Here is a 26492-nt window from a genome sequence, read left to right on the forward strand (position 1 = left end):
TTACAGCAGGAATTGTAATTATTGTTACAATAGTACTCTTCTTCTTCAAAAGCTTTTGTCTTTGTTTCAGTGAGAAGCTGGCGACATATCCCCTTCGTTTCTGCTGCTGATGTAAATATTTTTGTTCGAGTATTCTTGGAGAAAAGCTGTTGCAGACGTTTCTATGCTTATCGATAAAAACCGGCGGATATTGGCACCCATCGCGACACTCCTCATGTGGCGGTGGTGAGATACACTTCGACGTCGAACAAGTCATCGGCTTTACTCCGTATGCACATGGACAATTGGACATTCACAAAAACTGAGTTTCATATTTTTTGTTGGAGGCACACTGACGCAGAACTGAATTAAAACTAGTTGTAATCAGATTGGAGTCCATACAAACCCCGTTGTGTGCAGCGATCGTTGAATGTACACAACGAACAAAAGAACAGCAATCGATAGCGGGCCTCAATACAGGGCACCACACATCTCGGACATCACATTTGCTTCCTATTCAAACATGTATGTAATGGCTACAGTTCATGTTAGACTCCTGTATATTCTGCATCAACCAATATTGTTTACTATGTGGCTCTTTGGACTAATTCACCTGTTGTTATGTGGTATGTTATTGTGTAATGCTTATGTTTGCTCTTACGATTCGATGTTTACTATCTTATAGTTGTTCCTGATTCTCTTTCTTTGTAATTTTTAGCACTGAAGATGAATGTGTAATAGTTGAAATTTAGTTCTGTCGTAATAAAACGACTGTTTCCGCGACTGATTGCTGTTCTTTTCTCCACTGTCTAGAAACGGTTCTCATCGGCCGAAGATTTTCGGGTTTCCCTTAGTTGTAAGACAAATGCTGGATCTGGTAAACCCCTTCTAATATTCCCAATTGGCTCTCCCTTTTTCCCCAACACTTTCTTGCTCAATATTTGGCCGCAAAGTCCCTCGCTGAGCGATGGGTGATTACCTTTAGGTAAAACAAGGACAACCAGCATCCAAAAGCATTTACTGGGGATTTATTATTCTTTCTTTTTATTCTGTTAAGTGTTCATACATACCGTATATTTCCCTTGTTGGTGCTGTATTTTATGTGATTGCAGAGTGCTTCAAACATTCCACTGGTCGTTGTCACGTAGCGACAGTCGAACACCTGCAAGAAGAAAAAGAAAAAAAAGTTAGTCACCTGAAATGTACACATAGTAGTAAGTAAAGCCTTCAGAACGATTACATTCAGCAGTGTGCTTTTTGTTACTACTAACATTACTTCACTGTCGATTCTCTTTTAAAGATAATTACGCTACAATTTATTTTGGATGCAGGGAATGCATAGGTAAAAGTGAATCTTCAGGGTCGTTGCATTCCACGGCAAGGGGAGGGGGAGGGGGGGGGGGGGGGAAGAGGGGGAAGCAGTGTTGTACATTCTTATCTCGATTTCGGGAGGGGCGAGACTCTTACCCCCGTCTGGTTTATGTCCTCTATTCTCTTTCCAAATCGCTTCAGGTGGCGGTTGGATATTTCCTTTAACATAGCCGCAGTTGTTCATTTTCTTGCATCCTCGTCGGACCAGAGTTAGTATTCCCCTTCTAATAATTGGCGGAAGATTAAACGTTTCATCCTTCGTGTACAAACTTTCCTGTGCTGGATCTTTCCTCACTCTTACCATTACTTCCGCTTTCTGCTTCTGTGTGAATACAAATAATATGTTCCGGGGAACATTTTCACACGAAATGCAAGGGGAAGAACTGAAATTTATTACTTCGGAGTCACATTCGTTAGAAGCCTTTTACCTCTTGTTGTGGCCTTCAGCCCGAAGATTGGTTTGATGCAATCTGCACGCTCGTCTCTTCCTCTCTGCAATGCCAAATCAACATTCAAGCATTTACTGCGCTCAGGCACGTTTTTTTAATGTCGATATAGAATATCCACCAAACGGTGGAACGTTTAAGCTAAAATAATAACGATGTGCTAGCTGTCCGATTGGGTATCGCCTTTAATTCGCTAGTCTTGTTAAGATCAGCGAGTGCTAAATTAATCATCCGTGACAGTGGAGGAGGTTACCTTTAAGCAGAATGATCGCTTTCTTTCTTAAAATTATGTGCGACGTGTTTTCTCTATGGGAGTAGCGATTTATTTCACGATGTCGCAGTTAATTGGAGTAGCCTTCTTCTTTCCTTCATCTCATTTCGCAGCGGAGATCCTTATCGCGACGGTCATCCTTACCACACCTATACGTGACACCATTTACGTGTGAATGTGTGGATTTTTGTGCATTAGTGTTAGTAAGAAGTGCAGATCGACGCAACGCATTGGAGATGACGTCATCGAATACTGCCGTCCGAGATCCCATAGCCGATAGGTGGACCGCACTGGGGTGCTATCGCGGCGGATCTTGCTAGAACGCCCGAGCGGCCATGCACTAGGACTAGGACTGTCTATCTTCTGTTCAGATTGCAACTGCGAGCTTGTGTGCCACTTGATCTACAGTACGTGGATGCACGTAATACGAGAGCAGCGGAGACGCCTCCGGGACGAATACACTATGTGATCAAAAAGCCGGAGACCCTCGTGTAATGCGGAATTGACCAATAGATGGCAGGAGAGGCTGACCCGCCAGTATAAAAGAAGGCGGGGATAGTGTTCGTCGGTAGAGAAGCAGGCACAACGAAGTACGTCGGTCAGGAGAGATCGGGGAGTTCGAACTTAGACTGGTCATTGAATGTCAGCTAAGAAACAAACCCTTCAGGAACATTTTAATATTTACTGTTAAAACAATCTTGATCACAATTTATTTTCTACGGTGACTGGTTTCGACCACTACTGTGATCATCTTCAGACCAATGAGTTACATCCTTCTGCTGGAGAACCAGGAGGTTCTTACTCAATGGTCTGAAGATGATCACAGTAGTGGTCGAAACCGGTCACAGTAATAAATAAATTGTGATCACGACTGTTTTTAACAGTAAATATTTGTAACACATTGGTCACTGTCACTCCCATAATGTATTCAAAAGTAACATTTTAATGCTTCTAATACTTCCGAAACGAACCGTTGCTGATGATTGTTAAGTGGAAACGCGAACGAGTAATGACAGCTAAAGGAAGACCATGAAAAAATCGCATGAAATCAGCGTGTAGAATAATTTGTGAGTACTAAAGCGCTACCAACAGTCCAACTACCTCAACGATTGTGCGTATGGCGTTACTGAGGTACAAAAGTCGAGCAGCTCTTCGTAAGCCACAAATATCTCCAGTCATTGCTAAGCAACGCCTGAGGTTGTGTAAAGACCTCTAGACAGGGAATAATTTGAAACGATTGATTTGGAGTGATGAATTTCGTTATGCCATGTGGCAATCCGATGGAACGGTATGTGTGCAAATACCTGGAGAACATTACCTGTTATCATGTGTAATGCCAACAGTGAAGTACGGAGCTGATTGTGTTTACGGTATGGGAATGTTTTACGTGGACGGAGTGTCGACTCCTACTGCACTTAAGAAGACGCTGATTATGGAAGCATATGTACACGTGTTAAAGCATTGTGTACTGTGGACGGCATAGGAAGAAGTCGGAGACGATCATTGTACCCGCATGACAATGTACCCTGTCATACAGCAGCATCTTTGAGGATATGGTTTGGCAAGAGCCCGGCATGAAGCCAGTGGAACACATTCTTTGGTTTAGTTCCGGAGAAAGAATGGGCTTCTATTCCTCCACAGACATTCAGGACTGAGTCTCCATCGTTCAAGCCCTCAGAAAGGCGAAGGTTGCACAAAAATCGCTAATTGTTCATCAACAAGTGTCCGGTTACTTTTGATCAGGTAGCTTAGGTATTTAGGAATGTGGGATATCCAACAATCATTCAGTGGTTTACCTAAAGTGGTAGTGTGACACTGTGGATACTCAATTCAATAACACTGCCATTTCCCCAATGAATTTCTATATATACCCGAGTTCGGTTACTTCAGATGAAGCTGATTGGGAGCTACCTGATCAGTAAGACTATGTAGTCTCTGAGTAGCGCCACCATTTTGTAAAGCGGAATATCTGGCTACGAGAATCATTTCGAACATTGTTCGGGATTCTAAAAGTACTATTGATGTACTTATTCCGTTAGTAAACGGCAGAAATTAATGGATCTTATTAAAAAGTACAAATTCCATACACATTTGAATTTGAACTGTAAAATTCGCGATATCCGAAAACCACATGTTGTGACCCACGTACATTATTTACCTCAAACAACCTAAGCCATCAATTGAAAATGTGGAAGTGGGCAGGTTAAGCAATGCCCCGCCGACGCTACTCTCGTAAGCATTACAATCATGCTGCAAGTTCGTAGCTATTACAACGGAAGTAATTGGTGTATCTGATAAGGATCAAATGATTCGCGGTTCAGGTCTACAGAGGGATCCAGAAATATGTTTGATAGCTAATATATTTGGAACAAAATGACACATCGCTGCAGTTACGCGCACTAGCGTAGTTCATTGTTTTTCAACAGATCTTGGCGCTTGTTTTCCAGCAGAAGACAGTGCAGCGATGAATTAAGGAAGATTGTCGACTGAGCAACGCAAGGTTGTATTGAAATGCTACTTGAAGAACGAAAACATGATTGAGCTACTACGGCAATGGCGTAATGTGTACGGAACTCAGCCATCAACACGTACAACAGTTTATCGTGTTAGGGATGAATTTCAAGTCAACGGCTTTGTTCAGGAAGTGAGTGAGGAGCGGTCAGACCGACCAAAAACATCGACAAGTTCAGCTTCCAGCGCTGCTCTGTTGTCACAATTTATTTGATACTAGCAGACTTTTTTTAGTGGCGAATTCTCGCGTAGCCTGTACCAGTCTCCTTCTTATATTCGCCTTGCTCCTGCTGCCATGAGTTATTTTCCTTCTAAGTTGGCAGAATTCCTTCACGTGGTTACCATGTCATCGCCATATTTTGATGTCAAATTAATTCGTAAGCTTATTTTCGTTACTGCTCAGCTTTGATTCCTTCAATTCACATTGTATGCTCGTTATACTGTTCATTCAGTTCAACAGCTCCTGTAATTTGTCCTAACTTCATGGAGGACAGCAATGTTATTAGCAAATATTGTCACTGATATCGTAACATCCAGAATTTTAATTCCATTCCTTAATCTTTCTTTTATTTCTTTCATTGCTTCTTCGGTACAGAGGTTGAGCAATATAGAAAGAAGGTAGCATCCCTGAGCTAATTCCTTCGCAATCCAAGCACTTGTCTCTAAGTCCTTCATTCTTTACCTTCGCTCATTATCTCTCTTTTTATGAGGTTTCGGAAAATTTGCACCATTTTACCTGCAGTACTAGTACGTATAAAGCCATAAGAAGTGGCGAGTCCTCTTGCGAACCGGGCCGATATGGCACGGTCTTCGAAGGAGATTTTCGTGAATGTATTCTCGCATGTTTAAATAGGATGGAATGGCCACCAATACATCTGCCACAATTTCTAGGCGGTAAGCGATATAGAAATTACTTTTCCAAGGTTCACATCCATTTGTTTAGCAACACCACTTTGCAGACGAACTGGGCATTCAGTAAGACAATCTCATCGCTAGTCTATGGTTTGATGAATGAAAGTAAGGATACTTCTGTAACCGTTCCAGCTCGTCTAACCCCAGTGCGACACAGCACATCCGAAACGACACCGAGAGCGAAGTGTGCGCCTTTTACCCATCTCCGACCAGTCGGTATCTATGTCTACACCTACATATATGATTCTTGCTTACAAGAGGGATCCAAATCCAGTTTTAGTAAAGTAATGAGTCGACGAATATGTCTTTTTGTACATGTTTGGCTCGTCTCGCCATCTCTGCAGATCGGTAAAGGAGACTCTTAAAGGTCTGATGAGGAGCTTCAAAGATCGAAATCGGTTAGCATGGACGAAATATTTTGCGATCAAGACTGATTAATATATTAAAATATTGTGCAGTGGATGGTGGAGGGTACATCGTACCAGAGTTAGCGATTTTCTCTTCTATTTTCATTCGCATATTGAGCACATGGGGAATGACTGTCTTCACGCTTCTGTGCGCCGACTTATTTACGATGTTTTGAAAAAAAAGTGTCTCATATTCCTGCAGAAGGCAGTACTTCTCAAAAATAGAACAATGGGTGCTATAACTAAATGTTCTAAAACCAACACCTGTTACGATACGGACCGTTTTACTTGTCATGAGTAATGTGTAGATTTTGGTGGTGTTGGCCGGCTCACTGTTGCAGTTCATTTTGCATGGCCACAATAATCACGTATGGCACATGTAAATCCTCGAACAATCATGTAGTTGGATCAGGATCGCTTCTGTGTCTGCTGTTGTTGTTCATGTGTTTCAAAAAAATGTTCAAATGTGTGTGAATTCCTAAGGGACCATACTGCTGAGGTCACCGATCCCTAGACTTACACGCTACTTAAAGTAACTTATGCTAAGAACAACACACACACCCATGCCTGAGGGAGGACTCGAACCTCCGGCGGGAGGAGCCGCGCAATCCTTGACGCGGCCACTCCGTTCGGCATTTATGTGTTTAACGAGACTAAACATATAAGGTCATCAGCCTCCTACTCACCACCCAAGACGGAATCAACGTACCCCATCTGTCTGTGTCTAGAGCAAACCCAATGCGCAAGAGTGAGAAAGTTTTCTTAATGTTTGCGTAGTGTGTATGTGACATGTGAGTACCGGCCTGACACTCACCTAGTGGCACGTGGGAAACCACCTAAAAACCACACCCAGGCTGGCAGGAACAGTGACCCTCGTTGTTGATCCACCGGGCAGTTCGAACTGGGGCCGTCTCCTCTCTTAGTGTGTCAGAAATGGGTGCTTTAACGGGTACAGGTTTCTGGGTGGGTGCTTCAGTATCAACAACTGGACAAGAAGACTCATTGGGGTATACACTTAACCATGAGACAGTGTCTCATGTCCGATGGATTTGTGAAGGAGGTCCGGTACCATGGACCCGCGATTCATCGAACCTGAATCTATTTGGATTTATAGCTATGAGGACGTTTAAATGCGTAGGTGTGTATGTTACGTCATTCTGATCACATGTATGCCAGATACTATGATGATGGCAGAAGAATGGTTGCATAGTGTTCCTCGAACATAGGTTCCGTAGATTCACCCAATATTCACGTGAACTACGCTGTCTTTTTTTAAATGATTCCCATTCATGTTAACTGATTCTTCAGTCGCTTCTTTGTACAACAACTCAGTAATAAATGGAGTACACAATACTGTGTATGATATACGTAATTAATTAATTTTTGTAACTGTTTTTCGGCTTACAAGTACCTCATGAGACTTTAACTAACTATCGCCGTCAAAGAAGTTACAATATTTGTAAATAACACCAGAAAAGATGTTACTCATCTAGACTGAGATAGAAACACACAGTATATGTCGTCTTTGACAATGTGATGGTAAATCAATTAACAATTTAAAAAGTTGAACAAAAAATAAACATAAAGAGAGAACCAGGAGGAGGAGGAGGAGGAGGAGGAGGAGGAGATAGTGTTTAACGCCACGTTTTCAGGGAGGTCATTAGAGACGAAGCAGAAGCTCGAATTACGGAACCATGGAGAAGGAAAGCGGCCATGCCTTTTCAAAGGAACCACCTCGGCATTTGCCTGAAACGATTTAGGGAAATCACGGAAAACTTAAATCAGGATGGCCGGACACGGGTTTGAACCGAATGTGAGCTCAGTGTGCTAATCACTGCGCCACCCCGCTGGGTGGGGGAATCAGGGAAAACATTAACGTTGCACTGGAGAAACAGTGCCTATATGAGAATCTGAATTAAATTAACGATCATAATAAAATAAAACTAGTACTTTAAAAGATTACTAAAAAATAGCTTGAAGAGCTATTACATATGGAAAGTGATACAGAAAAAGAGTAAAAGATAGAATTGACAATCATGACAGCAGACTATATGGAGGACTTGGGCAATCATACTACAATAAAAATAAACAAATGAAGGAACAGAAATGAACAAACAGTGAGGAAGTTATGGAAAACTTTGTCAGCTTTTATCTAATTAATAGTGCTACAACTGTATTGTCAAAGATGATATTTACTGTACGTTGGTGGCTCAGTCTAAATGAACAATTTCTTTTCCATCGTTGTTTACAAATTTTGTAACTTATTTGACAACGATAGTCAGTTAAAAATGTGATGATGAACTTGTAAACGGAAAACGTGTTAAATAAATAAATTAACCCTGGAGAACATACACAGTTTGTGCCTTTCATTGATTCTCATGCAAGCATCTTGTTACACTTTCTTGTGGGCTATACTACTCTTGTTACGTTACTAGCAGCTAGATTTTCAATTCGTTGGATGTGAATTATCATGTTTACGTGAGCAGTCAGACCTGGTAACATTGGCATTTTATATAGAGTTTCCTTTACGGATGCGCCGCACTATCCGAGAACCATTCCAAAAAAAAGTAATTTAACTGTGGTTTCTTAATATTGATTTTTCTACATGTACTCGTATTGTGGGCAGCTGTTGAACGGTCACAGTATAGTGTTTCGCGGGGTCCATTATGGGACGTCTCGCCGCCGGCATAATGGTGCAAGAAAATTCCAGCCGTTTCTAGGTAGGTATTTGTAGTTGATTTACCGAGTCAGGCTTCGCTGTGGTAAGACAAGGACATTTATCCCCATAAATTTGAAATGGTTACGTAGGTAAGATACAAAGGAAGGTCCTAAAGAGGGATATATTACAGATGGAACGCAAAATTAGCAGGGAGTAGTGGGAGGAATTATACTGGCGTAGCTTTTATGGGAAGAACCATCCCAGCTCTCAGACGACTTGACTGACGTAAGGGAACTACAGAAAACTTTATCCACAATGGCTGCAATGAGTTTTGAATTGTTCCACCCGAATACGAGTTATTTAACGACTGCGTCTCGTCGTTCGTTCTCAAGAGCCGAGTCACTTGACTAGATTTAGCTTTAATAATACGTTACTGTCAGTGTCAGTAGCTCGAAAAGTATTAAGTGCTATTAGTATGTAGAGACAATGCTGCCGGCTTGATCCAGCCATCTATTTAATACTCTTGCACATGCTTCTTTGTCTTTCAAAATCATCGTTTCTAAATCATCCCCTTCTCTTCCCAAACTGTACACAAGGGATGGAAGGATCTTTGACTTACACGAGAGGATAAACTTCTTGTGATGTTAAGTTCTTCTATTATGGAAGCACTGACTCTTCTTTCCACCCATGGTCGCGTAACATTCTTAGCCAACATTACGTCTCGAAGTCATCAATTCGGCTCTTGTTACTAGCTTACACTATCCAGGTCTTGTAGCCATACCGCAACATAAGGGATTCCAATGATTCCACCAAGCGAATCTTGGTTGTTTTGCATAATGTCAGATTCTCCCAGATCTCTGTGAATTTAACCATTGTGCCTCGGCCAAGGACGATTCGTGGTCTTATTTATCCCTCTTTCTTGTGCCGTTTATCAGAGATCATAGATATGCCAATCATTCACCGCCTCTAAATCTGTTAAGAAACACGTAAACTGGATTTGTTTGGCCTTTTCCACGTGTATCTCTGTAGTGAAATTCCACCATCCCAGTCTTCCAGTGGGCCTCTAATGACTTAGATGTTATAGAGCTGAGGTGACGTTATATAACCTTATCTGACTACACTTGGCATATCTAAATACCGCGAATGTTCGCCATCCACCGTTATAGTTGCAGAATGAGTACTTTTAATACAGACCTTTTAGTAATGATATTAAGTGGTTTGGAGTCCCAGGGTCATTGAATACGTGCCATAACTTGTCCCACATTACACAATCAAACGCCTTTTCATAATTTAGGAAACAAATGAAGAATTGAATGATATGTCGCAAATTCGTGACTGACTCTCGAGTATCTTCACCTGTATGATAATAACAGTATTGGAATTACACTACTGGCCATTAAAATTGCTACACCAAGAAGAAATGCAGGTGATAAACGGGTATTCATTGGACAAATATATTATACTAGAACTGACATGTGATTACATTTTCACGCAGTTTGGGTGCATAGATCCTGAGAAATCAGTACCCAGAACAACCACCTCTGGCCGTAATACGCCTGGGCATTGAGTCAAACAGAACTTGGATGGCGTGTACAGGTACAGCTGCCCATGCAGCTTCAACACGATACCACAGTTCATCAAGATTAGTGACTGGCGTATTGTGACGAGCCAGTTGCTCGGCCACCATTCACCAGACGTTCTCAATAGGTGAGAGGTCTGGAGAATGTGCTGGCCAGGGCAGTAGTCGAACATTTTCTGTATCCATAAAGGCCCATACAAGACCTGCAACATGCGGTCGTGCATTATCCTGCTGAAATGTAGTGTTTCGCAGGGATCGAATGAAGGGTAGAGCCACGGGTAGTAACACATCTGAAATGTAACGTCCACTATTCAAAGTGCCGTCAATGCGAATAAGAGGTGACCGAGACGTGTAGCCAATGGCACCGCATATCATAAGTCCGGGCGATACGTCAGTGGCGATGACGAATACACGCGTCCAATGTGCGTTCACCGCGATGTCGCCAAACACGGATGCGACCATCATGATGCAGTAAACAGAACCGGGATTCATTCGAAAAAATGACGTTTTGCCATTCGTGCACCCAGGTTCGTCGGTGAGTACACCATCGCAGGCGCTCCTGTCTGTGATGCAGCGTCTAGGATAACCGCAGCCATGGTCTCCGAGCTGACAGTCCATGCTGCCGCAAACGTCGTCGAACTGTTCGTGCAGATGGTTGTTGTCTTGCAAACGTCCCCGTCTGTTGACCCAGGGATTGGGACGTGGCTGAACGATCCGTTACAGCCATGTGGATGTCTGTCATCTCAACTGCTAGTGTTTACGAGGCCGTTGGGATCCAGCATGGCGTTCCGTATTACTCTCCTGAACCCACCGACTCTATATTCTGCTAACAGTCATTGGATCTCGACCAACGCGAGCATCAATGTCGCGATACGATAAACGATACGATAAACCGCAATCGCGATAGGCTACAATACGACCTTTATCAAAGTCGGAAACGTGATGGTACGCATTTCTCCTCATTACACGAGGCATCACAACAATGTTCTACTAGGCAACGCCGGCCAACTTCTGTTTGTGTATGAGAAATCGGTTGGAAATTTTCCTCATGTCAGCACGTTGTAGATGTCGCTACCGGCGCCAACCTTGTGTGAATGCTCTGAAAAGCTAATCATTTGCATATCACAGCATCTTTTTCCTGTTGGTTAAATTTCGCGTCTGTAGATCGTCATCTTCGTGGTGTATCAATTTTATTGGCCAGTAGTGTATAAAGTATCTTGATTTTCTTATCTAGTGTTATTTCTTCACGTGGAATTTCTATTATTAACAACTTAATAATAATTTAAAAACACTTGTTGCTGCCCCCATTGACGATGGATGCCTCTCGGTGGGTAACTTCATGCTTCCCGTAACAAGCATGTAAACAGTTCTGTTATATTTGATTTCGGAACTTTGAGACAAAAATTTGTTCTTTAGCTCCGCACTCGTTACTGATTACACTGTATACCGAGGCGGCGCGGTGGTAACATCCTGCACCCCTGTTCTGCAGGTTAGAGGTTCAAATCCGCGACCAACCGTACTACGAGTGTTGTTGAGAAAGTAAAGAACGATCGGTCGCGAATTGGAACCACACTGAAAATCAAAAATGTTTTCTTAGCTACACCTTACAGGTACAGGAGCACAGTCGCCACTCCGACTTAAACATTTGTCGGAGTGTTATACCAAATTTCCAATAATTCTCTATGCTTGTCTATAGCGCGTAGCCTGTGCCCAAGTATTGTCTTTGTATCCAGCGTTTCATGTGAAAAGGGATGATATTCAGGAAGAGCCAATTAGGGCTGTGTTGTGGGTGATCGAACACTTCCCATCGAGCAGGCTGCAGGAGCGTCTTCACTGCCCCTGCAGAGTGCGGCTGAGAATTGCCATGAAGAAGGAAGTGCGTGGCAGTTGTGTTAGGTGTGCTGCATTCATTAAGGCGAAGCCTCTCAGCAAGCCCTCCTACTTGGCGGGAGACATTGTTGTTCTAGGCACCTCTACTCACTCACAGTGCGCTCACAACTGAAAAGAGCGTCTTAGTGCGATCGACAGGCATACAAGAGCACTGCCCAAAACGTCTGTGAAAAGCCTCGTCGGATTTTCACAGTATTTTCCATTTCGGGACCGATCGTTCCTTACTTTCCGAATAGCCCTCGTAATGTAGGTATTTCATGATTTCCCTAAATAGCATAAGGCGAATGCGAGACAGGTCGTTCGAAAAGGCACGGACAATTTCCTGCCATATCGTTTCTCTGTTCTAGCGTGCGTTCCGTCCTTAAAGTCCGATTTAAAGTACAGGATGGACAAAATAACACTGGCCCAGAAAATATTACACGCACCGTAAGATAGACAACCCAATTAACATCTTCCTCCTCGAGTGTGGATGGCCCAAGATGGGTTCCCTGTCTCAATGGGCATGTAATATTTTATGGGCCAGTGTAATAGTTCGCATTTGACAGTGTGCTGGACTGCTCCCACTACCAACACACCAATGGGTCACTGACAGTGTCGATTCTTACTCTATCGCCAGTTCCAACGAGAAAAGCATTGTGCCGGCCAATTGTCAAGTGCCATACTTTCCTGAGCGCTGTAATTTCGCTTTTTTTTAAAAGAAAAAAACTAACTGCGGCTGCAATAAAAATTAATAAAAGGTTTTTGTCATCATTTGAGACGCTGTTAAGTTCTGTACATGTGATTTTCAGAATTTTTTCGAGCTTTTCGTGGGATAGAGACTTGCTACGAGTTAAATATTGAATAAGTTGCGAAAATAGCCGTTTTACGTTGATTATACGTAGCAAATGCAAGTCGATACGGAGCTTTGGAAAGATTCGTTGCGGATAGAGGTGCTTTGGCAATCAACGAAAAAGAAAAGTATTTTGGTAGATTCAACAGTTTTTGAGATGTAGCCAGATAGGGCTTAAACTGTTTTCTGTACCTCAAATTACACTTGATCAAAAACTATGATAGAACTCGGCCCGTAATTGGAAATGAGACAGATGTTTGACGCGCCTGGTAACACATAGAGGTATACACCAGACGCTGAAATGAGTTTCATATGTTACGTCATACAAAACCATCAACTGACGGAACGTGAAAATTTCGGTGGACTGGCGATACCGTCACCTGACCGTATACAGGTTCTACCGCTTCTAAATACGAAATCACGTGTATTGGCGGACTCTTTGGGTCTTCATTGCGTTGCATTGGATATTTAGTTACTAAAGCAGCTGTAAAAATGGCCGGCATTCTAAGAAACGGAAAGCATTCCTTAGGCAGCAGTCAAAATTTTGAGAAATTTTCTATCGTCATGGACAGCTGCGTTGGGCGTCTGCTGAGAGTACTTGTGATTTTCCGTCAGATGTCAACCAATTTAAATCACCAATTCGTCTACGAGACGTCAAACCCTACTTCGCCTTCTACATGCTACGCTCGTTATTGCATTCTGGACTCTGATTACGGACCATCTAAACCGAATAATTTTATTTGTAGTGAAATGTTAGTTGCACTCAATATTCATGTCAGGTTAAAAGTGTGAGGACGAGAATTCGTAACCAGGCATCTACGGGCACAACTGTTCCGGGAAGGAAGGATATGGTCGCTGGACTCTGAACACGAGATCTGATAAGAAAATCAGAAATGGCTCTTTTAATAGACCATTCTGTCATACGCCTTCAGTGATTTTAGGAGACTATGGAAGGTGTAACTGTGGATACTGGACAGGGCATTAATCTCCGTTTCTCCAGAAGGCGAGAGAGGCAGTACAGTGACCGCGCCACACACCTGGCAAAGTTGTTACAATAGGGCGATCTGCACACCATTCACCTACCGGAACACAGCTTCAACAGCCACTACATTTTCTCGAGACATTACAACCTCTACAGTAGCTCTGGTGATAACGCCACAGCTAAGGACTGTTGGTGTACAGAGAAAGATAGTGACACAGTGGAGTTTAGAGGCGGTCACTGAAGGATGCTTGGATGTCAAGGCCCATAATGCACTGCTTCCGAAGAGCTGGTATCCGGAATTCGAAATTGGATACTGCACTCAATATTTCAGTGCTTCGTTAATGGTCAGCGATGCTATGCTCCGAACAATGAAAGAACCCATAAAGCCGGCCGGAGTGGCCGTGCGGTTCTAGGCGCTACAGTCTGGAGCCGAGCGACCGCTACGGTCGCAGGTTCGAATCCTCTCCCGGGCATTGATGTGTGTGATGTCCTTAGGTTAATTAGGTTTAATTAGTTCTAAGTTCTAGGCGACTGGTGACCTCAGAAGTTAAGTCCCATAGTGCTCTGAGCCATTTTTTTGAACCCATAAAATTCTAGCAAATCATCATAAACCAATGCCTTTTAATTTGTCAAGCAAGGCAGCGTGTGAATTCGTGGAAATTTTCCGCCTAACTCTGTTCAAAATTTCATCCAGTTAACTGGTGTGGATCCAGAAGAACGGCCTCCTACTTTGCCTATTCAAGCGATTGGTCCGCCACCCCTCTCTGTAAATATGCACCGGATAACGACGGTTAACGAGGGAAATTAAAAGTTGCAGAAGCCATTTTCTCCTGCTAATAGCGTCGTGAGTGCACCGTTTTCTTCGGAGTACGTTTAACATGACCTTAAGTTTTGGCGGGGATCTATTAAACATCTCAATTTTACATGTAGGTAACCATCCCGTTTACATAATTTAAGTACCAACAGAATTAATACTCTTTGGTATCGTATGAAGTGAATATTTACTTCGATTTGATGTTCGTTTTTCACGAAGCATGACTACGGTTTCTGCATCAAATCATCATCCTGATAATGAATAATTGCTTATCCCAGTGAATGGAATGGAAATGAAATCCCATGCTTCTAGACAGAGCGTAGGGGAAAGATGCGGGAGACCCGCACCGCCGTGCTAGGCAAGGTCCTAATGGAGGTGGTTTGCCGTTGCCTTCCTCCGACCGTAATGGGGATGAATGATGATGATGAAGACGACACAACAGCAACCGGTCATCTCGGGACAGGTGAAAATCCCTGACCCCGCCTGGAGAGACCACGAGCGGCGGAAACCCCACTGAATAGATGGGTATATATCCAAATTTACGGATGCAGAATTTTTATCAGTCTTACTGCATTTTCGATGGGCTGACTTTGAAGTTAGTGTATACCCCCAACAGGACGATACAGTCGTATCATACACATTATCTTGATCAGAATGAATATTCACAGGCCAGAGAAGATGTTGATAGGTTGGGACGGTTTGGAATTATTAGGCTTTTACTCAGCATGGTGGATTTAGCTGCCTGTTTCCTTCGAGACCCATCTGTAATGATAGTGCATGCTGGTATGCAAATCCTGTCCAACTACCCTCCCATAGATTTTGGTTCATACCAATGTTGTGTGTTGCAATGTTCACAGCTTATTGCATTCCATAGAGAAGCCACATCCTATCATCTGTGAACAGATACGTTGAAGTCATTAAAGGTAATGAATGTAATCCACCTCATCCCCTTTATTAAAGATTAATACACTACTGGCTATTAAAATTGCTACACCAAGAAGAAATGCAGATGATAAACGGGTATTCATTAGACAAATATGTTATACTAAAACCGACATGTCATTACATTTTCACGCAATTTGGGTGTATAGTAATAACGGCCTTGATACGCTTGGGCATTGAGTCAAATAGAGCGTGGATGGCGTGTACAGTTACAGCTGCCCAAACAGCTTCAACACGAAACCACAATTCATCAAGATTAGTGACTGGCGTATTGTGACGAGCCAGTTGCTCGGCCACCATTGACCAGACGTTTTCAATTGGTGAGAGATCTGGAGAATGTGCTGCCAGGGCAGCAGTCGAACATTTTCTGTATCCAGAAAGGCCCGTACAGGACCTGCAACAAGCGGTCGTGCATTATCCTGCTGAAATGTAGGGTTTCACAGGGATCGAATGAAGGGTACAGCCACGGGTCGTAACACATCTGAAATGTAACGTCCACTGTTCAAAGTGCCGTCAATGCGAACAAGAGGTGACCGAGACGTGTAACCAATGCCATCCCATACCATCACGCCAGGTGATATGCCAGTATGGCGATGACGAATACACGCTTCCAATGTGCGTTCACCGCGATGACGCCAAACACGGAAGCGACCGTCATGATGCTGTAAACAGAACTTGGATTCATCCGAAAAAATGACGTTTTGCGATTTGTGCACCCAGGTTGTCGCTGAGTACACCATCGCAGGCGCTGCTGTCTGTGATGCAACGTCAAGGGTAACCGCAGCCATCGTCTCCGAGCTGATAGCCCTTGTTGCTGCAAACGTCGTCGAACTGTTCGTGCAGGTGGTTGTTGTCTTGCAAACGTCCCCATCTGTTGACTCAGGGATCGAGACCTGGCTGCACTATCCGTTACAGCCATGCGGATAAGATGCCTGTCATCTCGACTGCTAGTGACACGAGGCCGTTGGGATCTAGCACGGCGTTCCATATTACCCTCCTGAACCCACCGATTCCTTATTCTGCTAACAGTCATTGGATCTCGACCAACGCAAGCAGCAATTCGCGATACGATAAACCGCAATCGCGATAGGCTACAATCCGACCTTTATCAAAGTCGGAAACGTGATGGTACGAATTTCTCCTCATTACACGAGGCATCACAACAACGTTTCACCAATCAACGCCGGTCAACTGCTGTTTGTCAATGAGAAATCGGTTGGAAACTTTCCTCATGTCAGCACGTTGTAGGTGTCGCCACCGGCGCCAACCTTTTCTGAATGCTCTGAAAAGGTAATTATTTGCATATCACAGCATCTTCTTCCTGTCGGTTAAATTTTGCGGCTGTAGCGCGTCATCTTCGTGGTGTAGCAATTTTAATGGCCAGTAGTGTATTAATAAGATTCTTGAGAGGGAAGATCTGTGTAGCTAATAAATTTTTATTTCGTGGTATATAATTCATTCTTCGTTCCCCACCCACGTCCATGCCACCATTTTTCCTATATCCGCTGTGACACTGATGGAAGGAGACCTGCTTGGGGCCGGCCCTTTGTGGCCAAGCGGTTCTAGGCGCTTCAGTCTGGAACCGCGCAACCGCTACGGTCGCAGGTTCGAATCCTGCCTCGGGCATGGATGTGTGTGATGTCCTTAGGTTAGTTAGGTTTAAGTAGTTCTAAGTTCTAGGGGACTGATGACCTTAGATGTTAAGTCCCATAGTGCTCAGAGCCATTTGAATCATTTGAAGACCTGCTTGGGGAATGAATAACAAATACTTAACAAAACCCGTTTCATTGATCGTTGTGCTGAAGTCTCAGTATTAATTTCCGTTGCGGTTTTCAAGTAATTTATTGGGTCACATGCACGTAAGCTTGCATAGAAACCTCATATGACGCTGCACACGATGGAACACCCATGCCCGAGGGAGGACTCGAACCTCCGCCGGGTCACGGGTTCGAACAATAAGTGTTAAGGAGATACTTCTGGAACTCATTCCCTAGAGAAAAGACGACGTTCTGTTCGAGAAACGCTATAGAGAGAATTTAGAGAACCGGCATTTGAAGCAGACTGCCGGACTATTCTTCTGCCGCCAACATACTTTGCGCTTAAGGACTACGAAGATAAGGTACGATTAATTAGGGCTCACATGCGGGCATATAGACAGTCGTTCCTCCCTCATTCTCTTTGAGAGTGTAATAGGAAAGGAAATCAGTAGTAGTGGCACAGGGTAACTCCGCCAGGCACCATAAGGTGGCTTGCGGAGTGTCTATGTAGATGTAGATGTAGATGTCTTCAAATAAAACAGAAGTAATATCTGGCGTTTATTGACGAAGTGTTGCAGATCCTCTGCATTTCCTCATATGCATAAACGCTTTAGGAAACAATCTGAGCAGCCCTCTCAGATTGTTTGCAGATGCTGCTGCTATTTTCCGTGTTTTAAAGTCATCAGATGATCAATGTGATGAAATGAAGTCCCATGCTTCTTTACAGAGCGTAGGGGAACGATGCGGGAGACCCGCACCGTCTTACTAGGCAATGTCCTAATGGAGGTATTTTGCCGTTGCCTTCCTCCGACCGTAATGGGGATGAATGATGATGACGAAGACGACATAACAACACCCAGTCATCTCGAGGCAGGAAAAATCCCTGACCCCGCCGGGAATCGAACCCGGGACCCCGTGCTTGGGAAGCAAGAACGCTACCGCGAGACCACGAGGGGCGGACCAGATGATCAAAACCAACTATAAAATGAATTGGACAAAGTATCTGTATGGTGCGAAAAGTGGCAATTAATTCTAAATAAGAAAAACTGTGAAGTCATCCAGCTGAGTACTAAAAGGTAATCGCTAAATTTCGGTTACACGATAAATGAAACAAATCTAAAGGCTGTGAATATTGGTAGAAATCTTACAAAATGCAACAGGTCTACTAAAGAGACTGTCTATACGCTTATCCGCCTTCTTCTGGAGTATTGTTGTGCGGTGTGGGACCCGCATCAGTTAGGATTAAAGGAGGTCATTGAAACAATCCAAAGAAAGAAACTTCCTGGCAGGTTAAAATTGTGTGCCGCACCGAGACTCGAACTCGGGACTTTTGCCTTTCGTGGGCAAGTGCACTAACAACTGAACTACCCAATCACGACTCACGACCAAAGCTTCAGTTCTGCCAGTAGGTAGGAGACGAGGTACTGGCAGAATTCAAGCCGTGGGGACGACTGGTAAGTCGTGATTGGATAGCTCAGTTGGTAGAGCACTTGCCCGCGAAAGGCACACAGTTTTAATCTGCCTGGAAGTTTCATATCAGCGCACACTCGGCTGGAGAGTGAAAATCTCGTTCTCAATCCAAAGGAAGGCAGCTCACTTTGTATCTTTTAGGAATAGGGGGGAGAGCGCCGCGGAAATGGTACGCAGCACAATGCGTTAAGTGATTAAAGCACGTCCTCATTCCCTAGCCCTTGCGGTTGCGTCAGGTTCTTAGGCTCTCAGCGAGCACCAACTTTACGAAATTTCAACGTATCATGAATAATATCGTACACCAGACCGTGGAAGGGTTGAATGCTGCGATAAGATTCGCAGCTGCACATTCTGCTCGTTCACAGCTGCTGCCTCACTGGCACGATATTTTGCGGGCTTGCAGCTGTTACCGGGTGCCTGGAGAGTGACGAATTTCTAAAATTCACTCGCCCCCCTTGAGAGAATGCACATTGCTAGGGTCCATACAGTCGTCCCCATATACGCCACGAACGTCTCTTTGAATTTCACACAGTTTTTGCCCTCTGGTCCACAAATATCGTACTACACTTCGCTGCTCTACACTACATCTACATCTACATCTACATCCTTACTCCGCAAGCCACCTGACGGTGTGTGGCGGAGGGTACCTTGAGTACCTCTATCGGTTCTCCGTTATATTCCAGTTTCGTATTCCAGAATTGTCTACATTGAGTTTCGAAAGAAAGATTGTCGGTATGCCTCTGTGTGGGCTCTAATCTCTCTGATTTTACCCTCATGGTCTCCTCGTGAGATATACGTAGGAGGGAGCAATATACTGCTTCACTCCTCGGTGAAGGTATGTTATCGAAACTTCAACAAAAGCCCGTACCGAGCTACTGAGCGTCTCTCCTGCAGAGCCTTCCACTGGAGTTTATCTATCATCTCCGTAACGCTTTCGCGATTGCTAAATGATCCTGTAACGAAGCGCCCTGCTCTCCGTTGGATCTTCTCTATCTCTTCTATCAACCCTATCTGGTACGGATCCCACATTGCTGAGCAGTATTCAAGCAGTGGGCGAACAAGCGTACTGTAACCTACTTCCTTTGTTTTCGGATTGCATTTCCTTAGGATTCTTCTAATGAATCTCTGTCTGGCATCTGCTTTACCGACGATCAACTTTATATGATCATTCCATTTTAAATCACTCCTAATGCGTACTCCCAGATAATTTATGGAATTAACTGCTTCCAGTTGTTGACCTGCTGTTTTGTAGCTAAATGATAAGGGATCTATCTTTCTGTGTATTCGCAGCACATTACACTTGTCTACATTGAGATTCAATTGCCATTCCCTGCACCATGCGTCAATTCGCTGCAGATCCTCCTGCATTTCAGTACAATTTTCCATTGTTACAACCTCTCGATACACCACAGCATCATCTGCAAAAAGCCTCAGTGAACTTCCGATGTCATCTACAAGGTCATTTATGTATATCGTGAATAGCAACGGTCCTATGACATCCCCCTGCGGCACACCTGAAATCACTCTTATTTCGGAAGCCTTCTCTCCATTGAGAATGACATGCTGCGTTCTGTTATCTAGGAACTCTTCAATCCAATCACACAATTGGTCTGATAGTCCATATGCTCTTACTTTGTTCATTAAACGACTGTAGGGAACTGTATCGAACTCCTTGCGGAAGTCAAGAAACACGGCCTCTACCTGTGAACCCGTGTCTATGGCCCTCTGAGTCTCGTGGACGAATAGCGCGAGCTGGGTTTCACACGACCGTCTTTTTCGAAACCCATGCTGATTCCTACAGAGTAGATTTCTTGTCTCCAGAAAAGTCATTATACTCGAACATAATACGTGTTCCAAAATTCTACAACTGATCGACGTTAGAGATGTAGGTCTATAGTTGTGCACATCTGTTCGACGTCTCTTCTTGAAAACGGGGATGACCTGTGCCCTTTTCCAATCCTTTGGAACGCTACGCTCTTCTAGAGACCTACGGTACACCACTGCAAGAAGGGGGGCAAGTTCCTTCGCGTACTCTGTGTAAAATCGAACTGGTTTCCCATCAGGTCAAGCGGCCTTTCCTCTTTTGAGCGATTTTAATTGTTTCTCTATCCCTCTGTCGTCTGTTTCGATATCTACCATTTTGTCATCTGTGCGACAATCTAGAGAAGGAACTACAATGCGGTCTTCCTCTGTGAAACAGCTTTGGAAAAAGATATTTAGTATTTCGGCATTTAGTCTGTCATCCTCTGTTTCAGTACCATTTTGGTCACAGTGTGTCTGGACATTTTGTTTTGATCCACCTACCGCTTTGACATAAGACCAAAATTTCTTAGGATTTTCTGTCAAGTCAGTACATAGAACTTTACTTTCGAATTCATTGAACGCCTCTCGCATAGCCCTCCTCACACTGCATTTCACTTCGCGTAATTTTTGTTTCTCTGCAAGGCTTTGACTATGTTTATGTTTGCTGTGAAGTTCCCTTTGCTTCCGCAGCATTTTTCTAACTAGTTCTCTAACTAGTTGACGACAGTAATATGTGCGCCATGTTTGTTTCATGGTTCAGGCTTCTGTCGCTAGATCTGCACATGATAATAAAATGTCCTCTGTAGCGCAAACTTCAAACTATAACGCCGTGAAATTTCAACATTCACCCCCCAAAACCAGGGGAGAAAAAATTATTGTGCGTTGCTTTTGAATTACACCCACAGAGGTTCTGCACACCTCATAGTTGTCGAGATCTGATAAGAGTGCACTGATTTTCGGAATGTGGATGTGTTTCTTTTCCTGTTTCAGGACGCGGAATGTGCGAGTAAGTTCTGATCATTTGTGCCAACTTGCAACATCGACCATTCCTCTTGGAACACCACGTATCAGCAGATGGAGACGTGACGTACTCCAGATTGCCCATAAAATTTCCATAGTGAGTGATGCGTCCACACGCCTTCGCCCCGCTATTGTACTTATTTTAGCAGACAGTATCTGAGAACGCTCGCGCAATATATATATACCGCAGAGCCGTAAAGCGTTATCTGCTCCATCCAGAAGCGGGCGCAGCGACTGGCTCATCCGCCTCCTTATAGGCTAATGAAATAAGAGTCGCGCCGCTCTACGGCGTAACAGCGCTAAGTGCCCGGGCGTCAGCTGGCGGCGCGGACCGCGAACGCTGGACCCGTTTCCGCAGACGTGAGAGCGGCGACTCGTAAAAGCGGCTTTACTGCCAGCTGCTGCGCAGACTAAACAAGTGCCGCACCGGCCGGTAAATCTCTCCGGTGCGGTTTATCTGTCCCCGCTGTAGCCGCAGCGCCAGTTCCAAGAAGGCATTTATCTCGATCGGCGCTATCAGTCGCTGGAGCACCGGCGTATATCGCACCTGCTCCAAGTGGGCCTCGGTTGCGTCTTCGAGCGCTGCATTTTAGACGCATTTCAGTTCGTAGCTCAATTACGCGCTAGTTTCCATAAAACAAAAAATAAGTTTTAACTCTGCAGCGGAGTGTGCGCTGACTTGAAATTTCCAGGCAGATTAAAACTGTGTGGCCGGACCGAGACTCGAGACCTTTCCCTTTCGCGAGCAAGTACTCTACAGAATATTTTTTTTCTCTAGATCTCTTCCACTTCGTCTTCCACTCATACTACCTTCAAATTATATTTAACTTATAAACGAGAACAATATCTAATCCCACTGCCACTTTCACCCTAAAAGCTAACTACGATGGATTTATGTTACCACTTGAGGCTTCGCCTACGAACAAAAATGAAACACGCCTCCGATACAATGGTTTTTTTACGTTTTATTTTTTCATGTTTTTTCTTCCTCTTCCTGGGGTGTTCACAGCAGCTAGACAGTTCGGTGACCAGGTCGTCTTCTCGTTGATCGCGGGTTAAAAACTCTCTAATTAGAGTCTTGTTGCAACCCTTGTTCACTAAAGTATGAGCAGCCCTTAGCGGCTCGCCATCTTACTTACAACTATTCATGACGTCGCCTTTCCGGCTTAGATCTTTTTTAATATGTGACTTGTAAGTACTGCATCTTTTTCCAGTCAGTACAAACTTTAATTTTATTAATGTATTATATACTTAATATGTTTTAGAACAGTTAGTCTAATCCTGAAGACGACGCTCATAGTAGCGTCGAAACCTGGTCAATTTTGACTTAATATTTGTGACCGAGAGCTTATTTGTTCTAAAATAGCTCTAATTACCGTTGAATTCTCTCGTCAGTCTATCCTGTGCTGTATCTTCAATCTCTTCTTATACCCTGTACCGCCCAATGTTGTGGAGGGTATATAAACAACGACCCTAGGTAATTCCCTAAAAGCGAACCATATGAGGCCTTGCGCCTTAAAACCATGTATTTGCTCGTTAAATAATGCCCAAAATCCAACAACTCTGCAAAATGGTTCAAATGGCTCTGAGCACTATGGGACTTAACGTCTGAAGTCATCAGTCCCCTAGAACTTAGAACTACTTAAACCTGACTAACCTAAGGACATCACACACATCCACGCCCGAGGCAGGATTCGAACCTGCGACCGTAGTGGTCGCGCGGTTCCAGACCGAAGCGCCTAGAACCGCTCGGCCACATCGGCCGGCACAACTCTGCAACGCCCTCACTAAAGTATGAGAAAAGTTATCTTTAACCCCCCCCCACCCCCTTACCCCTTCGGAGGTTCGAGTCCTCCCTCGGGCATGGGTGTGTGTGTTGCCCCTAGCGTAAGTTGTTTAACCCTGAAACTCTTAACTGTCAAGGTGGCTTTTCTGTAACGTATACCACGAGATGGCGTCTCTGAGACCCCTATATTTAAACCAAGATTTAAGGCAAAAATCATTGGAAATTTTTAATTTATGCTACATAACATTTATTTTTACAGTTATTTAAATATTGTTTAAATGCTTCTAGTTTATTTTATTGCACTAAACAAAGTCTGCAGCATTTGACTATTTATCACACAAAAGCACATAATTTTGTGTGGTTCTTTTAAATAGTACGCATAAATAGACTATTAGAGTGCTGAATTTTAAAGTTAGAATAATTATACAATTTCTGTAGCCAATAAAATTCCAGGGTTTAAATTTGCGCATAAAAATCCACCCGATAGATACAAAAAGAAAGTCTGCCAAATTGACATTCATTGCTGGGAACTGGCACTCAGAACACATTCGATTTTAACAAGCGCTTCAAGTATTTCATTGAAGAAAGAGACAGATTCCCATCATAACTTTCCTGATGTTCTTCCTATGAATGCTACTCTTGTTCGATAGCAGAACAGTGATCACAGGGTAAAGCAAAATAGTCGTCTTTTTCGTTTACTTCTTGAACTATATCACTGACAACTCGAGAAAGTTAAAAATGACACATTCGTGCCAACACATTTTGAGCTATACGGTACCATTTTGAAGAAAACAGGTACGCAGTTCACAAGGCGCGTTCTGGGAGACTTCAACACCTGTCAATAACACGTGTCAGCAATAAACACAGAAGGCCATAACCCAACCGACAGCAAAACATCGTAGGCTTGGCAAAATAAGGAGGGTAGGGGGAGTATAGAAGCATTCCACCACAACTGGCCTTGGAGAGCGACTTCGAAAATTTTCGCGCTGTCTGAAAGACCACACCTGGTGAGTTAAAGGTTAAGTTAGATTAAGTAGTGTGTAAGATTAGGGACCGATTAACTCAGCAGTTTGGTCCGATAACATAAAAAAAGAAGTACCTTTAACCCACACTGTGACATTATGTCGAGCTACAGGGTAGTATGTGACGTCAGAATGGATCAGGTTGGTGGACTCTACGAGGCGAGGCGTCCGTCGCAGCAACAGTGACAACATGCAACAGTCGGCAGCCGTGTCGTAAACGAGACGGTGCACGTCGTTGTTGACATCGGCATATCGACAACTGACCCACCTAAGAGGGATTCAGGGCCCGACCTCACACCTTTACTTCCGCCACTACCTCATCCCCTACCTTCCACACTTAAAGAAACTCTCTCCCGTAACTTATAAGGCTAGCGGTAGAGCATTTGCTCGCAAAAAGCAAGAGTTCGTGTCTCGGCCCGGCACACAGTTTTATCTGCCAGGAAGATTCAAGAAAATAAGTGATAAAAATAAAGTTTTCAATAGACGGTGCTCCACACCTGAAAGATATTGTACGTGCGTTGAAAAATGTACCGATAGTTGCTAAGTGAATCTGCCTATTGTGCTTCCAGACTACATAATCAAGATCATCATAAGACTGAAAAGCGTTACCTTAGTATTCTTTTCATTTTTAAGTCCATCAGTCTTTAGATTGACGTGACTTTATCCGCAACTAATTCCTCTCCTTTGTCAACTTCATCTCACAGTAGCACCCACGCTCAGCAGACGCAATTGTTTGTTGGATACATTCAATCTCCGTCTTCCCCTAACCTCCATGTCTCCCTTTAGAGTCATGGATGTTATTCTGCAGATACAAAGTACGTCCTATCTAGTCTTCTAGCCTGTTTTCCACATACACTGCTGACTATTAAAAGTACAGTCCCAGGAATGACAGCAAGTAACGAGATTTTACGTATTGTACGTAAGATTGAAACTATCATAGTGGCAATAATTTGTTTAAAACTACAACAATATGGATACTTGTTTCAAAGTTTTACTATCTTTGAAAGTACTCACCACTATTATGCATAACCTGTTGCCAGCGATGATGAAGTCGAAGGATACACTCAGCAGCGGTAACTATGTTGACAGTTCGAGTGGTGCGGTCTATTGTTAGACGTATGTCTGTAAAAACTCATCTACATCTACATCTACGTGACTACTTTGCAATTCACAATCAACTGCCTGGCAGCGGGTTCATTTAACCACCTTCAAACCATATCTCTTCCGTTCCATTCTCGAACAGCGAGGCAGAAAAAAGAATCCGTATATCTTTGAGTGCGAGCACTGATTTATCTTACTTTATTATGATGATCATTTCACCCATGTAATACGAAAAACACCGTTGTTTTAATGATTACTCTGCAAAAGAACATGAATTGCGGAGTAGACACTCCGGCCTCTGTGCCGAGCGGTTCTAGGCGCTTCAGTCCGGAACCGCGCTGCTGCTACGGTCGCAGGTTCGAATCCTGCCTCGGGCATGGATGTGTGTGATGTCCTTAGGTTAGTTAGGTTTAAGTAGTTGTAAGTCTCTGGGACTGATGACCTCAGATGTTAAGTCCCATAGTGCTTAGAGCCCTTTGAGCCCCCTTGGAGAAGACTCGTCGCTGGTGATGAGTCATGGGCGTACCACTACACGCCGGAAACAAAGCAGACTTCTATGGAGTGGAAACTTGCTAGTTCCCAGTAAGCAAAACATTCTAAGTGACTTAATATGCTAAGAAATTGTTTGTGACAGTGTTCTGGTGTATTATTGGTGGACTTCGCTGAACACGGGACCACTGTGTACGCTGCAGCCTACAATATGACTTCGGTTAGTTTGCGTAGTGGCCTTCGTGACAAACGCCACGACATTCTGCTGACGGTGTCAAACTTCTTCATAACAGTGCTCGCTCTGCTCCTGCTAGTGCGAAAATCGCCAAATTTGGGTGGGAGGTGCTCCAGCATTCACCATACAGTCCAGATTTTGCACCGTCGGACTCTCATCTGTATGGTGCCATGAAGAAATTCCTGGGCGGCCAACGCTTTGCGACAGATGCGGGAGC

General features: G+C 43.8%; 1 protein-coding gene across 1 annotated transcript in view; it reads right to left on the reverse strand.

Annotated features, from left to right (window-relative positions):
* The window catches only part of LOC126467134 (nitric oxide synthase, salivary gland), a 719566-nt gene that overhangs the window by 313049 nt on the left and 380025 nt on the right, over positions 1-26492 (reverse strand). The window contains exon 4 of the mRNA XM_050096439.1: positions 1050-1141. Coding sequence (XP_049952396.1) covers positions 1050-1141 — 92 coding nt within the window. The remainder of the gene's footprint in view (positions 1-1049; positions 1142-26492) is intronic.

This window comes from Schistocerca serialis, chromosome 1 (assembly GCF_023864345.2).
Source record: "Schistocerca serialis cubense isolate TAMUIC-IGC-003099 chromosome 1, iqSchSeri2.2, whole genome shotgun sequence".
NCBI classification, from domain to species: domain Eukaryota; kingdom Metazoa; phylum Arthropoda; class Insecta; order Orthoptera; family Acrididae; genus Schistocerca; species Schistocerca serialis.